Source organism: Elaeis guineensis, chromosome 10, assembly GCF_000442705.2.
Source record: "Elaeis guineensis isolate ETL-2024a chromosome 10, EG11, whole genome shotgun sequence".
Taxonomy (NCBI): Eukaryota; Viridiplantae; Streptophyta; class Magnoliopsida; order Arecales; family Arecaceae; genus Elaeis; species Elaeis guineensis.
The window spans coordinates 27146478-27163977 of record NC_026002.2 but is presented as its reverse complement, the minus strand read 5'-3'; the positions used below and the strand labels follow the sequence as shown (position 1 = coordinate 27163977).

The window sequence follows — 17500 nt, the reverse complement described above, 5'->3', positions numbered from 1 at the left end:
AAAAGGAGCAAGAAGTTAGCTCCTGTCTGAAATGTAATAAGAATATAATTACAACAGATTGTTTGGTGTTTTTCCCATTAAACAATCATAAGGTAATTTTATACTATTCATGTGTCATTTGAAATGCTGCCAAAGTATCATGCATGAAATATTAAAAATGATGCCCCAAAAAATTAAGTGTTCAAACAGAATTATTTCTCTACTCTCCACTTAACCACAACTTGTACTAAAATGCTGTCTCCATGAAACCTTATCTGCAACATGATAAGTAACCAAATATGAAGAAGTAAAAGAAAGTTTGTATTTGAGTTTTCATAATTTCTTCTGCACGGTAGTGCCTAAATGATAGTAATTAGTGAACTTGTCTTCTTTCTACACCTGCGGGAGGTGTTAATGTCAACATATCCAATTGAACCATTTTATGTTTCATGCTTTATCTCCATAAGGTACTCACAACTTAATTGTGAAACAAAGAAACATTCACGCAAGTGAAATATACATGCATGCAAGCTCATGCAATGGATAAGGAGGAAGTATGAATTTTTAAGAAACCAGAAGAAATCACTAAACAATTCATTTGTCCATGGAAGGCAGGCACTGAGGACCCATGTGACCTTCACCATACCACGAATTCATGCATGTGAATCTCTGTAAAAAAGGCAAGCTGCTGATGATTTAATGTACAGCTGCCCACCAAAAGCAGCTGGCATTCATTCACCATGACTGGATAAAAAAACCTTCTTGCATGGAGCTTCTTTCCTATGGTTAATATAAACAGTGCATAGAAAGGTTCCATCACAAGAATAAGAAAGATTATATCATGGTGAGACTTTTGGAGGTGCCTTGATGCAGTCAAAACTAGTAAGGGACCAGGGTCTGGATCATGCGCCATTAGGGAATGCCTTATCTGGCCTAATAGGGGCTCAGAAATATGCCATCTATTTTGCGATTGTAGGAAACAACATAAAGGATTCTTTTAACCTTTCTTGAGGAGGCAAAAATAGAAATTGCATCTATTTACCATTTTGTTTTAGAAGATCTTGTTGCTTATAAGAGATATACTGGAGGGATCCGATCAAAAAATTACATGATTTACATTTCTTTTTCTGGGACATGTCTTTCTGGAGTCATACTATATGGATATACCTTTGATTACCCTCACTAGCAATAAAAGACAGGCTGGCTAGGTAAACGTGAAGAAACTTATAAAATTTTTGGTGAAATAAGTAAGGCATGTTTCTCCACCTTTACTCCTTTATTGTTTTGTCCTTTGGTCTCCTTTTCATCATTTTGTTTTTCTTCTATTTTTCACTTCGTCACACCTGCTGGCTGCTGCCATTATGGAACAAATCTATGCAGCATGATACAGATCTAGCCTACAAAACTAGGGCTAGATATGGTCCTGAGTTGGCCCGGACAGTTAAACACTACCTGAGCCTAAGTCTTCTCTCCCTCCTTTCCTCTTCGCCCTTTCCTCTCCAACACTTCTCTCTCCAAAAAAATACAATAATTATACACAACATCTACTGAACCAAATGGCATGTCTTATTAGTAACAAGCCCAACTTCAAATAGAATTATCCCAGTTATTAATGATACAGCAATTTAGCAAGGTTATCAATGACTAGTTTCAAGTCAAATAGAACTCAAAACTATCATGAGTTAACTGAAAATGAAGCAGATTCAATGTATTGAAAATTTTATCAGAATTACCTAAAAAGAGGCATTCTTGAATAAATTAAACAAAATAAAGATATTTTAGATAATTGTCCAAACATAGCTTATATCCTTTGAGGAAAAAAAAAGAATGGCTCACTAGGTCACTCACTCTTTCAAGAGGGGAGGTCAATGAACACAATACAAAATGAGAAAGATTGACTCCAAAGATGTGGAGTGCATGTGGGGGGTTGGCAAATAGAGAGAGGGTAAAGTTAGAGGTAGGGGAGGGGCTCAATTTTAAGATTAGGGAAGAACAGGACTAGTAGAAGAAAAAGAGAGGTTGGAGCTAGAGCCAGAAATCCTTAACCCACATTGCTTTAGGCAACCATGAGGAAAGTTGTCACGTCCCTGACTCGAGATCATGAGCCAAGGGCCATAACCGTTGCATACTCATAGAAAATCCTCTCCACAAGCATGCAAGGTATTCCAAACATGGTATCAAAACATCACAGCGGAATTAATTTAAATAACTAAAAGTCAAAATTCAATTAACAAATTCAACTAATAAATACATGTGAAAGTCCTTACGTCAAATAAATCTTGACTAATAAATCTTAACTAATAACAATAGATGTAAATCTAAACAATGTTGATAGTGTTAAATTTTGCTTCTAATCTCACTCTCAAGTAGTACGCATGTTCGAAATTAAGCATTTGAATTTAAAAAAGAAAGAGAGGATAATGAGCTTGATAGCTCAGTAAGCAATGAATCTTTATTGACATAAATCCAGCAATAATAGTATAGTGAAAATAAGCATATAAGGTATATTAATTCAAAATCTAATTCACATATACAATACTTTCCAAATAATATGTAGATGCAATGCTTTCACAATTCCAATTTTGTTTATTAATTAATTTCTTTCAAAATATTATGTTCATCTCGACAACCATGAACTCCATCAAAGTGTCATTGCATAACATCCAATGACAACATATCAAAATACCAACGCACCACCCTCACTGGTAGGATATCGAAATACCAATGTACAACCATCACTAGTAGGATCTCAAAACACCAGTGCACAACCCTCATTGACAGGTGTCGAAGTATCAGTGCACAATCCCAATAGACAGGATATCAAAGTACCAGCGCATAATTTCCACTAGCAGAGTATCGATATACCAGCGCACAATCCTCACTGACAAGATATCGAAAATAAAGTCTAGCTGTAAGTCAAAGTCCATCTCAAATCAAAACATCTTTCTCAAAAATATATTTTATATTCTGAATCGAAAGGTTCATAAATCATGTGACATTAAAATCAATCGGACAATCTATATCAAATTCAATACATTCGATAATAAATCATTTAACATTTCAGAAAAAAACATATATTCGGCAATTCAAAATATCATACATCAAATTTATAAATTATGAATAATTTAATATAAAAAATATTTCATAATTTACTAATAAATCTAAAAAAAAATGAAGCATTACTTATCTTACAAGCGAAACTAACCAATTAATCAAATTCATGCAGAGAATTTTTCTCAAAACTCATCATCGTTGCATCCAAAAGTTGGACATGTTACATGAACCCTTCCTTGGGACAAGTTGACTCTATATTCTTTATGGGCATTCGCTATTTTATGGCCCTTCCAACCATAACCAAAGCATGCACCACTATTCCAATGACAGTCCTTTTCGCCGTGAACTTTGCTATATCTGGATCACTTGATGCTATCAGTTGACTTAGAATTGTTACTTATCGATCTCTTATTTGAACTCTTAATATTTTTACCATTCTACCCTTGAGATTCATTTGACTTATTTCTCTTCTTTTGATTTTTCTCTTTTTGCACATTTATTGTTGACTTCTCTTTTAATTATCAATACTTTATTCACCATATCTGTATAAATAGTTAATTCATATGGCATCACTTGCTTTCTAATTGTTGTCCTCAATCCCATCTCAAATTTATCCACCCGATAACACTCATCCTCGATTAATCTTGGAACAAACTTGGCAAACTCTATAAATTTAGCTTCATATCCGCACTTATTATATTATTTTTGTTTCAGATAAATAAATTTTTGCTCTTTCTAAGTCTTTACACTTCGAGAAAAAGAGTGATCATAAAACACCTTTCGAAATCTCTTGCAGCTGAGTTGTTCCCTCTCTTATTCATATTTGTGTTTTAGTCTCTGCTACCAATTGAACGTTTCACCCCGCAACATGTATGATACATACAAGATCTTTTCATCATCATGGTATCTCATAATAGCAAACACTTTCTCCATCTTCATAAGTCAATTCTCAGCTTCCAAAGATTTTGTAGTCCCCTTGAAACCAGTGGAGACTTGTTGAATACAAGTTTTGGAGAGAGTTTTGTGTATTTGATTGATAAAAAAACTCTTTACAATAGCTCCTATTTACATACAAGGATTTGTCCTAGAATAGAAAACTAATTACAATAAAAAAATATATATACAATTGATTCTTAATAATCTACTATTCCTAAAATTAAGAGATTCCAACAGATCATTCCGATAAGAAGAAAATAAATCAGATCTTATAAAAAAGTTTTGGTGGCGCCAACTTTTCTATGTGTTGTGGTTCTAGCAGGTTCTAACACTCTCTCTCAAGTTGGTTCATGTATATTACACATGTCCAACTTGCAAACTAGAGTATGAAATAATCTGCTGCTTAGACCTTTCGTGAACATGTCGGCCAACTGCTCCTTCGAAGTCACATAAGAGACACTCAAAGATCCATTCACTATTTTCTCCTTAATGAAGTGTCGATCAATTTTTATATGCTTGGTCCGATCATGCTGGATTGGATTGTGCATTATACTGATGGCAGTTTTGTTATCATAGAACAAGGACAAATCATTTGTTTCTGACAGCTTCAGTTCCTCCATCAATTTTCGTAACCGCAATAATTCACAGATGCCCTGTGCCATGGCTCTATATTCTAGTTTTGCACTTGATCTTGCTGTCACAATTTGCTTTTTGCTTCTCCAGGTAACCAAATTACCACCAACAAATGTACAATAACCTATGTTGACCTATCATCAAGAGATCCAGCCCAATTTGCATATGTAAAAGCTTTTATCTGAAGATTGTCATGCTTTGAGAATAGAAGTCCTTTTCCAGGTGCAGATTTTAAGAATCTCAGAATGCGAAAAACAGCACCTAAGTGGGGCTCACGAGGATCATGCATATATTGGCTCATTAGACCCATGACATATGCTATATCTGGTCTAGTGTGTGAGAGATAAATCAATCTCCCAACCAGCCTCTGATATCTCCTTAAGTCAACTGATTCCCCAACTCTGATTTGCAATCTATGATTAGCTTCAATTGGAGATCCTGCAGGTTTACATCCCAACATACCTGTTTCTTCCAGAAGATCCAGTATATATTTCCTTTGAGAAATAAAGATTCCTTTATCTGATCTGGCAACCTCTATTCCAAAAAAGTACCGTAATCTATCCAAGTCTTTAATTTCAAACTCCCGGACCAAGAGTTCTTTTAGACAGGCAATCTCCTCCTTATCGTCTCCAGTCACAACTATATCATCAACATAAATAATAAGTAATGTGATCTTACCGTTATAGTTTGTCATAAACAAGATATGATCAGCATTGCTTTGATAGAATCCAAAGAAGGTCATGGCCCTACTAAATCTGTCAAACCATGCTCTTGGTGACTGCTTCAGACCATATAATGCCTTCTTCAATCTACAAACCTTTCCTTTGATTTTTTCATCATTAAACCCTGGGGAAATTTTTAGGTACACTTCTTCCTCTAAATCTCCATATAAAAAGGCATTCTTAACATCAAACTGTTGTAAGTCCCACTCAAGATTTACAGCACATGATAACAGTGTTCTAATAGTATTCATCTTTGCAACAGGAGCAAAGTTCTCCTGATAATCCACTCCATAGTTCTATGTAAAACTTTTTGCCACTAATCTGGCCTTGTACCTTTCAATTGAACTATCCGCTCTATGTTTTACTGTGAACACCCACTTGCATCCAACTGATTTCTTTTCCAGAGGAGTAACAAGATCCCATATCTCATTTTTTGCCAAAGTCTTCATCTCCTCAACCATAGCTACCTTCCATTTGAATCAAGATACGCTTCCTTCCAATCCTGTGGGATAGAAATAGAAGAAACAGACAAGATAAAGGCTCTATAAAAAGGAGACAAAGAATCATACGAAACAAAATTAGAGATAGGATGTTTAGTACAAATCCTGACTCTTTTTCTGAGAGCAATGAGAACATCAAGATCATCAATAGAGGAATTAGAATTAGACTCAGAATCAGGATTAGTATCGTCAAGAATCAAAAGAGACTCACCACATAATTCCTCAAGATGTTTAGAAACTGAATTCAGGGATGCTGGTTGATCAGATGTATCATGTTCAATGGCTGTATCTATCTTGTTCCAACATATGTAGGTTCTCAAATCCAATCCATTCAATCTTCCGGGGGTTTGAGGACATAAGAAAGAAGAGGTGTCTTCCCCTTCTCATTTTCAGGGGGGCAATCTGAGGCTTGAGGCAAACCTTAGTAATGATGTTAAGGACAAACCACTAGGAGATTGAATAGATTGGATTTGAGAACCTACACACGTCGGAACAAGACAGATACAGCCATTCTTCAATAAACAGAAAGGAAAAACACAGGAGCAAAACTGAAAACAAGAGATATGCACCAAAAAATCAAAAAAATGCAAACCAAGTTACAAGCAGGGGCTAAGCAAAGGTGCAACACATGAGGGAGATCACCGAAAAGAAGAACGGCCGGAAAAAAACACTGAAGAAGGCTGATCAGCGGTAGATCTTCCTTCAGAGCTGGGTGGTGATAGTCACCAACCCCTGTAGATGTTGCTAAGAAGCTTGACCCAAAAAACCCAAAAAATCTAGGTCTGTTTCATGGAGTTATGCCAAGAAAGTTTGGCTCAACTCTGATACCATGTTGAATACAAATTTTGGAGAGAATTTTTATGTATTTGATTAATAAAAAAACTCTATACAACAGCTCCTATTTATATACAAAGATTTGTTCTGGAATAAGAAACTAATTACAATAGAAAAAATATATACAATTGATTCCTAATAATCTGCTATTCCTAAAATTAGGAGATTCCAACATATCATTCCGATAAGAAGGAAATAAATTAGGTCTTGTAGGAAAGTTTTGGTGGCGCCAACTTTTTTATGCGTTGTGGTTCCAGCAAGTTCCAACAAGACTTCTTAAATTCTACAATATTATTTCATTGCTCTGGTTGCTCTCCACGTCCTTGTAGTGGTGGTGTTTATTGTTGCACTTGCCGTTGTTGCAGTAACTATTGTTGCAACTACTATTACGATTGCGTTAAGCCAACTAATAATTGTATTATTTAAGCCATGCTTGATTCTTGTTACTCTATATGGATGTTCCTAGCAGGATCAATGACTCCCTTCTATTGAGAGGTGCTATCAATTTACTGAGTGTCGCTATCTTATTGATTTGATGTCTTTCTAGCAACACCTCGAGCGACCCTTTTAGTCCGACACGAAGCCATTTTAACCTTGCACGAAAAATGAGCTTCCCAAAATTCTCTTTCAAAACCTCTTTTCTGACGGTGGTTGGGTCGAAATCCAGCAGGCATGGTGAACAGCTTTCGGGAGAAGAGAACTCTGATGAAACTCTAGCTTGGGGCCTCGATCTTTGATGGGAAGAAGAGGGAAGCCCTCTTCCCTTTAAATAAAATGGAGGGGAGGAGTTTGACTCCCTCTCAATTGTGGTTTTCGACTTTGATCGGGAGTCCAATGGGGAAGACTCCCATTGGGAGTCTTCTTTCAGTTTTTTTTCTCCACTGCTCTAAAATTCATGTGGCCTATTTGGGTTGGGTTTATGGGTTGGGGTATCACAAGAGCACCAAGGGAGGGGGAGGGAGCAGGGGAGGGAGTGTGTGTGTGAGTAAGAGTGAGAGAGAGAGAGAGACCAAGAAATGGATAGAAAAGAGGGAGCTGTACTAGTCAACATCATCTTCCACAATGTTGTCCATGTCTAGATTAGAGCCAGAGAAATGATAACAGAGTGAGCCAAGGAAAAGGGGTTTGATAGTATAATTAGAACCAAAATGGAACAGATGATCAGACCAAAAACCTGATAAACCAAATCCCTAGGCTATATGGTCCCTTAAAAAAGCCAAAAATGCTCAAGCATCAAAGAAGCAGCAAGATTTTTTGATTAGATCAACCACCAAATCAGATTTTTAACTGTCCAGCTTTTAAGATGATGCCAAATGACAATGTTACCCTTTATTTGAAACTATATTAGACTTTCAGTATGTGAGCAATCATAATCTGATATTAGAAAACAATCTAAACAATTCAATAACGAATAGAACTTAATATCTCCTCTTCCTCTCCTACTCTCTGTCCCCATTTTCCTCTCTATTTTCGGGTTGGGCTAAAATAAACCAAACTTGGAAATTTACATTGGTAACCCAACCGACCCGACAACTAGATGGGTTGGCAAAAAGCCTAAACTCATTCTAGAAATAGGAAAGTTTGTTAGGGTTAGGGTTTTTTTGGGTCTACAGTGATAAAAAGGCAAAGATGAATGGGATAACAAGAGTGGAGAAGCAATGGGGAAAGGACGGGCATTAAGGATTAGGCTAGAGTTATGGTGATAAGGTAGTGGTAGGGTGCAATGCTTAGGCAAAAAAGCTTTAGATAAGGGCTAGTTTAGAGAGGGTAAGGAGTTGACAGTAAGCTGTGAGAAGAGAGGAAAGAGAACTTACCTCCACCTCCACCTCCACTTGTAATGCCCTAAAATCCATTGTACCTCATGTATAACTATCTGTATAAATGAGCTAGACGTCCCATAGAAATTAGCAATGAAAATGCATGTAGTTTATTTAGAAGAATCTTTGTGCAACGTTTTCTTGGGAGAACCTAAGAGACATTAGGTGCAAAGACTAACTTACAATTTTCTAAGGTTGAGCTGCCACCTCATGTTTCCTAGTAAGCTGCCACCCTGCACTTTCTTGAGAGTTGTCACTTCATGCTTATTACACATCATGCATAATACTAAACAGCTATCTCATGCTAGCATCACCTCATGCTTGAATTGCTACCTCTGGTTATTGAATTGCCTTGTTTAAGCTACCACCTCATGAATGAAACCTCATGCTTATGACAATCAAACTAGCCACCTCATGTCATAAATTAGTCACCGAGCCAAATCCTAGCTTGACACCCTGCTATTACCTTTTTGTGGCTGCACAACTCATACTTACATGGCCATTACAATCAAAATTAAGAACAAATTCTAAACTGAATTGACAGTTTTAGCAACTTGAAACCCACCACCATATTCTTCACAGACACAGTATTGATGCATAAAGAAAAACCATAAGGACACAAGAATTTAAAATATTCTTCTTGAAATTTTCAGAATTTATCATTAAACAGTTAAATTGACAAACATTATTGTAGGTAAAGAAACCACAGATGTATTACCATAAAACTGAGGAATAGCAAAAGACGCATATAACTGTAGAGGGTCATACTAAAGGGAACAGAAAAGATTATCAGCAAACTCACTTTGTTGGTAGTAACAGAAGCACCAGGTGAAGTAACAGAAACAGACCACTCAAATTTTAGAATGTCAAAGACTAGGGTTTCCAAATGTCCTGAAAAGAGAATAGAAAGTATGCACTAATTGAAGTAGAATACTAACAAAGTTCAATGAATTAACAATGATATTAATTTACCAATAGATAGTTCTAACAAAAAAAATATATATATATCAGCCCACAAAAATTACAAACAGAAGGATCTCCCTCATACAACCACCAAAACTAGGAGATGGAATATGTAAATTAGATCTTGAGTGAAGGGCATGGGCCGTGGAGGCTTCCCTTGCTGGACCAGAAGGATGAATAAAATTTTGTGCTTGAAGGAGTATTGTATCACTCCTTGGGATCCACTAATATCACCTCTTTTTTTTTTTTAAAGAACTGGGAAGGTGGAAACCTGGATGAAAACCTGGGTGAGGGCACAATCAAAGCCAGATCTCTTGTATCAACCACAAGAGCATTACCAAATCTGATGGTTGGCACCCTCAGCATCAACTCAACAATTGATATGGAGGTAACAAGGCAGCATCTAAGAAAGGGAAATGATGGTGAAAGGGGTGGAGTGGCAGTGCCTACAAATGTAAAGAGGGGTTGGTGAGTCATAGGTCAAGAAGCTACTTCAATGGAAAATTGATTTTTTTTCATTAATAGAAGACCTCAAAAAGGAATTTTATGAATATATTTTATCTCTAGATGCTCCTTTCCAGCAAAAAAAACAGATGATACATTTCAGTAATGTAGCCAAACCTATTATCAACATGTAGATTATAATAAAGATTCAATGATAATAATCTTTAAATGTTAAGAAAGAAACTATACATCCAAAATAAAAAGATTCCACACAAATATTAGTACAGACTATAAAGTATATACCACAGTTCACTATCTCAGTACTAGACCCCATAACGATACCATGCTAGTACAATTTTGGTATGTCCTGTATGGGGGTTGGTCCAGTGTACCAAGACCAATACGTCCTCTTTATCAAGTCTTGGTTCGACACAAATACAGTACAGTATGCCCGATATAGGGTGGTATATAGCAATACAGCGAACCTTACTATAAAGTCTCGATACAAGGCATACTGTACCATATCAGTTCGGGATCAGTATGTGGTACAGGGGGCATATGGACCCTTGGTAATAGGGTGGCATCGATACAGGCCCGGTACCGAGATGGCATACCTTGCTACAGACTATATGATAGTAAAGTAGCACTACATTACATTATTGGAGAATGCACTTCACATCACACTAGAAATATTTAAGCATTAAAAACTAAGGCCTAAAGTTATATACCACTTTTTAGAGCAGAAAGTGTCATAGCCTACTCTTTAATACATAATAACACAACCATACTTGTGTGAAATTTAGACACATTCATCCATTAAATGACTGTGCAAATGGATTGCATGAAATAAAGTTTGTACATAGAATCTACATGTGCACTTCTTTGTGTGGTGTTTTACTTGTCACATGGTAAACAATTACATATATATTAGACTTCATGCTCTATTTAGCTAGTTTATATTCTCCTAGTACTTGCTCAAGTTCTAATTGTCTTGAGATCTTGATCAACATCTAGAAGTGTCCTCTTCATTATTTAATCCTCTTCAAGATCCTTACATAGTGTTGGCTGATTTGGGGGGGAAGAAAAGGATAGTTTATTTGAAGAGGTGAAGGTTATATATTATTATGTGAGGTTCGCATTGTCTACTAAGCAGCAACTCGATGATAAGTTTTGTTCTTTGTTCTTCAACTACAGCAGTAGATTCCTCGGCCGCAGGAGGTTATATTATGTATAATTCCCATTAATAAATAATATTTGCAATAACCACATGTTTCAGAACAGTTTCCCTAAAGCAATCAACAAAAGAAATAACGCAGTGCTCAGGATTGAAAGAGAGAGAGCGAGAGATGGATGCCGGGAGCCATAAGGTAGAAACAAAAGTAGCTTCAATAATAATAGTAATAATAGACACGCTCGCACTAGTATCCCAAAAAAAAAAAAGAAAGAAAGAAAAGAAGCAAGCATAAAGGGAAACTTGCCATCTTTATCTCTAAATCATAAAATTAAACTTTAAGCTCCTAGTCTGAATAAGATGTTAAGTAAAATCGAGTCTAAGAACTATACATAATTCTAGCGTAAAATCCTTAAGATGGAAGCAGAAGAATAAAACGGCCTCTTAATCATGATGATCAGGATCATTTAAAACAGAATATTCTATCAGAGCATACTCTAGGCAACAGTTTATGCATACGTTTTTTCTTGCTTCCACCACCTGTGATATACCAATTAGTTCCACAAAGAGCCCCACAGCAACCTGCTCTAGGTGATGGATGATGACCACAGGTCTTCACTCTTGTCCATACCATCTGACATGAAGATATATGTATGCAAACAAGTTATTAAATCCTTAAAATATATGAAATACTTTTGACAAAGATCAACTTGACAAAGTTGAGGTGGCCTCCATGCAGCTTACTGATTCAAAGTCTAGCGAATAGAGATCATTCAGAATCCTGGACTTTGATTGCCCTCCAAAAACAAAAAGGATTCTGTCGTCATAGAGAGCTGCCACGTGATATGATCTTGGAGAAGGTCCTGTTCCTCTGTTAATGGCATGATTTAGTTCCAAGGTGCAGTTGAAGACATACAAAACTATGAGCATGTCCATAACTTCTCAACTATATTAAAAGGGAATGTAACCCCATAAGCAATGCAAGAATAGTATCAAGTAGGCAAATAAATCCTTTAATGCACCATGGAAAAAGCCCCCACTTATTTTATATTCGATATTTTTTTGAAGTATTGCATGTTCTTTATTGGCTTCTGTAATCGTGCTCCCCATTTGAAGATTTGTCGATCAGATATAGAAGGATGCTGTGCAGAAAGCATACTCACGTATAACGTAAGGGAAGCCATGTTAAAGACTTAAGATCAAACATATGAAGATCATTCAATTTTCTCCCTTTTACATCCTCACCCCCAAACAGGATCAAGGCAGGACCTGCTCTGATTACGGTATGCCCACTGCGAGCAGCCTGAAATACAATGGGAAGTTAAAATGTAGAAAATCTACCACCATAGGAAAAAAAAAAAAAGAAAAAAAAAAAAAAAAACTGCATTCTTTATAGCTTATTGCCATCTAGAATGGATAAGTAGACAACAAGTAGATAAGGGGACAAATACAAGTAGAATAATTTTAAGCATTTGCTTTCAGATGACTGTAGCATGAAAGGAATTATACAAAAGTAAGAAAGTATAAAGACTTCAAGAAACAAGATAACATTCAATTAACTATCATCAGAGGCCAAGATATGGCCTCGGTCAGACAAGAAAAATGTTCTTTGATTTATAACCCCCTCTCCCTAACAAAAGAGGAAAAAAAAAAAAGAAAAGACATGAATATAGAAGATGGCCATGCCAGTTCCAATGAACAAATATAAGCCAGCTTAAACTTAATCAGATTGCAGAAAGCTGAATTTATAAGGAATTACCGGGATGTCCCCTTTGGCTTCTATATTTGTCCAGCATTCTGTTTCTACATCAAAGGACCATACTGTATTGGATGAAGAATATTAATTAACTTGTCATCAGGAAAACTTGAAAAATGATGAGATTCAATAGTGGAACAACGATTGTAAAGAATGACTTACAACCTGATATTTGGTGACTCACAGGATCAGTTTTCCCCCCAATAAGAAGAACCATTTTTCCCCAAGACACCTACATGACAACAAATGCAGGCAAGTTATTTTCAATGTAAGGGCTCCTGGAAGATTAGCTTTCATCCATATTTATGGCATCACAAGCTACTATGTTCAGATCATAACAGCAATAAAAATCATGCTAGGGCAACGGAACTTTCCAAGCACAGCATGAATAAGAACTGCTGGACTCTAATAAGGATGCAAGGAATCCATTATGGAAGCCCATGGTGCAAATCATACACTAATTATAGGTCAAAGGCCATCTCATATAATGACTATATAATGTGTCACACCCAAATCCAAGACATAACACAGCCATGCTAGTTGCTACCGATGCATACAACTCATGATAACATGAAGCGAACAATCATAATCTTGAATAGAATCAAAATCCAAATCCACATCCATTGAATAATTAAATAAATATCGGTTCAAAGCGACTAAATCTAAATTTAAATATCAAACCCCAAGACCTTGAATTTAAAAAGTTATTAATTACTATTCATAATCAATCAAAGAATCAAAAGTCTGCTATAAAATCATCTTGCTAGCATGATCGCCAAAGCCTGAAACATTCTTCATCTCTAGTGATCCTATTCCTCTGAAAAAAAAAATAAAAAGAGAAATGAGCTACACTAGCTCAATAACTAAAATATATACTTCCTTATCGGATCAAGCATAAGCTTTTCTATGATAATACAATATTAAGAAAATAATAAATATGACAAAAATAAAGTATTTTCGAAAGTATATAATAAAACAAGTCATAAAACTAGTTATGCATGCATAAATCGTGAACATTTTGTAAACATGATGATTCATAAGTCGTTCTTGTCATCTGTTCATATCATGCTTCAAAATATTACTCACAAATATTTGTGCTATGATCACCTTATGCCCGTGATATAGCCCGTGTTCTTAATCGACAAAGTTCTTATATCGTATGCTAAGTTTATTCCTGTTGACGAGATCATGTTTTTTTATAGATGCTAGCTCTGGACATCGACCTTCCCAATTTTAGGATCCATTTGTAGCATCTGAGAGCCTTTAAAATCTTTATTTTTTCTAAAACATACATATATGTAGATGCAGGGTTCGTCGTATCGGGTCGAACCGCCCGGTACAGGGCAGACCGAACAGGACTGGCACCCTGTCGGTCCGGTTCGGGGGGTTTTTTCGGAAAACCTCTCCGAACCACACCGAACCGCCCGGTTCGGTGCGGTTCCGATCCATACCGCCCAAAACCGGGGGGTATGAAACGATTCAACACCGGTTCGGTGTGAACCGAACCGTGCCGACAACCCCACGTAAAAAAATGAGGGGGGAGGGGAGTAGGGCCTGAGCTGTTTTTAAGTGGCAGCCTAGTGTCTAGAGTTCTCTGAGAAGTTTCAGAGAACTCCCGAAGGTGCTTTGGTCTCAATGAAACCGTTGAGACCTCCAGTTTCGTTGAGACCTCCGAAAAATTAGAAAAAAAAAAACTCCGTCAAATTGCAGGAGTGGTTTGAGAGGCTGATCTTTGGCTGGAGGTAAGATAATGTGTTATTCTCTTAGTAAATATTTTATTTTTTTTGTTTTTGTTGTTAAAAATAGGATAAGAATGAGGAAGTATGAAAATAAGAGGAAATCATGCCAAAATTTTATGATTTTGGTTTGATTTAATTATATGTGATAGATCTTTGGAAGATCTACATGATGACATCAAAATTATTAATTTTTATTAATTATATATTTTTTAAATATTTTTATATATTTATTCATTTAAAAATTAATAAAAAATTAAATTTAAAAAAAATCAGAGTTTTGGAATCATGTTTAGAATAATTCAAGCTACTTAAATCTAACCTCAATTTTTTTTTAAAAATATTTAAAATTAAAAAAAATTATAATTATTTAAATAATAAAAAATATTATAAAATAAAAAATATAAAAATAGTGTTATATTTTAGTAAATTTAAAAATATTATTTGAAGCATATAACATATTTATTTTGAATTTATAAGTTTTAAATTATTATTAAAATTTTTTTAAATTTATATATAATTTTTTTAATTATTATTAAACTATCGTGTTTTGTTATATTTGCAGATATTTATAAGAAAAAAATTTAGAGCATGACGTTCGTTGACTTTAATTAATCAACTATTTTTTAACATATATTTATTTATATAAAAATTATTAAAAAATAAAATAAAAAATAAAAAATCAGAGTTTGGTATGCAATTAAGAATAATGTTTAGAATGATTCAAGCAATTGAAATATTTGAATCTAACTTGAGATTTTTTAAAATTTTTTTTTATAAATATTTAAATAGTAAAAATTATTATCAAATAAAAAATATATAAAATTAGTATTATATTACAGTTAATTAAAAATAATTATTTGAAGCACATAAAATTTTTTTTTGAATTCATGAATTTTTATTTTATATATAATATATTTTTAATAATTATTAAACTGCCGTGTTTTGTTATACCTGCAGAAATGAGTAAGAAGAAAGATCCAGAGCGTGACATCGGTTGGGATCATGACGAGATGCTCTCGGCTCAGCATCATTGGAGATGCAAATGATGCAACACAGAGTTCAAAGGAGGAGGGGTGACTAGGTTGAAGCAACATCTGACTGGTGGTTATCCTGATGTGTCTGTGTCGGAAATATCCGCAAGAGGTCCAACAATTGATGAAAAAGCATTTTACTGATTCGAAAGCAGCGAAGGAAAGGACAAAGCAGAAAAGGGATGAAGTAGACCGTCGGACTGCAGAGCCACCTTCTTCTCACTCTAAAGAGTCAGAGAAGGCTTCTGCTCCAGATGATGAGACACAGATTGAGGCTGTCATTCAGACAAACTTAGCAGATCAGTACCGGCAGGAGGAGATGGCCCAGTATAGAGAGCGATTTGGACCATCATGCTACAAATTGGGGTCTGGATCAGCGACCGGTGAGGGAGATTTCGAGTTAAGAAGGACTACCCCAGTCAGAGAGCCTAGTGGTAGAGGGAGCAGACGCAGTATGTCTTCTTTGTTGGGAGCTTTTGACAGTAGGAGGAGGTCCTCCAGAGATAATTCAGCAGGAGCCACCATCCATGATTTGGATCCATATGCTTTGCCCAGCAAGGATTCAAAGCAGCAGAGAATTGACACTATGCTGAAAAAGATAAGAAGAAGGATATGTAGCGAGCTATTGGATCATAGTTTCATTTCAGTCATATTCCAGCAAATGCAATAGCAAATGCCCAGTCATATTTCAGCCATAGAGGCTGCCGGCCAGGGTGTAGATCCGTCAAGACCTAAGAACATCTATGGTCAGCTTTTTGATAGCAACAAGGAGGATCTGCAGAGATGGATTGCTTCTTACAAAAATAAATGGCCTACATACAGACTGACAGTGATGTATGATGGTTAGACAGATCCTACTAGACGGAGCATTATTGATTTTTTAACATACTGTGATGAAAAAATATTTTTTCACAAATCAATTGATGCTTCAGATAAGATGCACGATGCCATATATATTCTTGGTCTGATGGAGGAGGTGATTGATTTAGTGGGTGAGCAGCATGTCATACAGATCATCACAGATAATAGACCACAATATAAGACTGCCGGAGAGTTGTTGATAGAGCAGCGACCGCAGATATACTGGATCCCATGTGCTGCACATTGTATTGATCTTATATTGATGGATATTGGGAAGATTCGTAGGGTGCAGCAGGTAGTGGAGATTGTCCAGACTATTACTAAATTCATCTACACACATGGATTCTTTCATTGATGTGAACGTATACTGGGAGGAAGATCTTAAAACCGGATATCACACAATTTGCTACCAACTACATAGCACTTGATAGTCTTCTTCAGAAGAAAGCAGCCCTACGTCAGATGGTTGTCAGTGTCGAGTGGCAGGAGAGCAGATATGCGAGGGCTGGCACTGATGGAAGTCATGTGGAGAACTTGGTGACGAGTCAGTCATTTTGGCAGCGGACTGAGAAGGTAGTAAAGGCTTTTAAGCCATTATATGAGGTACTTTGCACCGTGGACAGTGAGAGATACCCCCGATGGGCTTCTTATATTATATGATGAGAGGATAAAGAAATAGATCAGTAAGAATGATCTGAAGCATGCTCAAGAATTCATTAACATCATTAAGCACCGTTGGGTTATCAGATGGGTAGAGATTTGCATCTAACCGGTAAACATGTATTCAAAAATATTTTAAAATATTTTTTCAAAGCATACTTCTAAAAGTATACTTGATCAGTTTTGAAATTTATATGCAGCTTATTATTTGAATTTGAGATTTCAGTACACCATTCCCAGGATAGATATGGACAACGAGCTTCTTGCTGCTCTTCGTAATGTCATATATAAGATGGTGCCCGATCCAGAAATCGCGTCGTTGTGTCTGCAAGAAGTATGCTAGTTTAAAACAGATATGATTATTCAACTGAATTCGATCTGTACTCAACAATATATTTAT

At 35.9% G+C, this 17500-nt stretch overlaps 1 protein-coding gene across 7 annotated transcripts in view; it reads right to left on the bottom strand.

Moving 5' to 3' along the window:
• The window catches only part of LOC105052475 (uncharacterized), a 34924-nt gene that overhangs the window by 6677 nt on the left and 10747 nt on the right, over window positions 1–17500 (bottom strand). For all 7 annotated transcript variants that reach the window (XM_010933289.4, XM_019853482.2, XM_073244564.1 and 4 more), the window contains 6 exons: window positions 12975–13041; window positions 12813–12874; window positions 12217–12356; window positions 11798–11924; window positions 11573–11687; window positions 9278–9366 (listed from right to left, as the gene is read on the bottom strand). In XM_010933289.4, the coding sequence (XP_010931591.1) occupies window positions 9278–9366; window positions 11573–11687; window positions 11798–11924; window positions 12217–12356; window positions 12813–12874; window positions 12975–13041 (600 nt within the window). The remainder of the gene's footprint in view (window positions 1–9277; window positions 9367–11572; window positions 11688–11797; window positions 11925–12216; window positions 12357–12812; window positions 12875–12974; window positions 13042–17500) is intronic.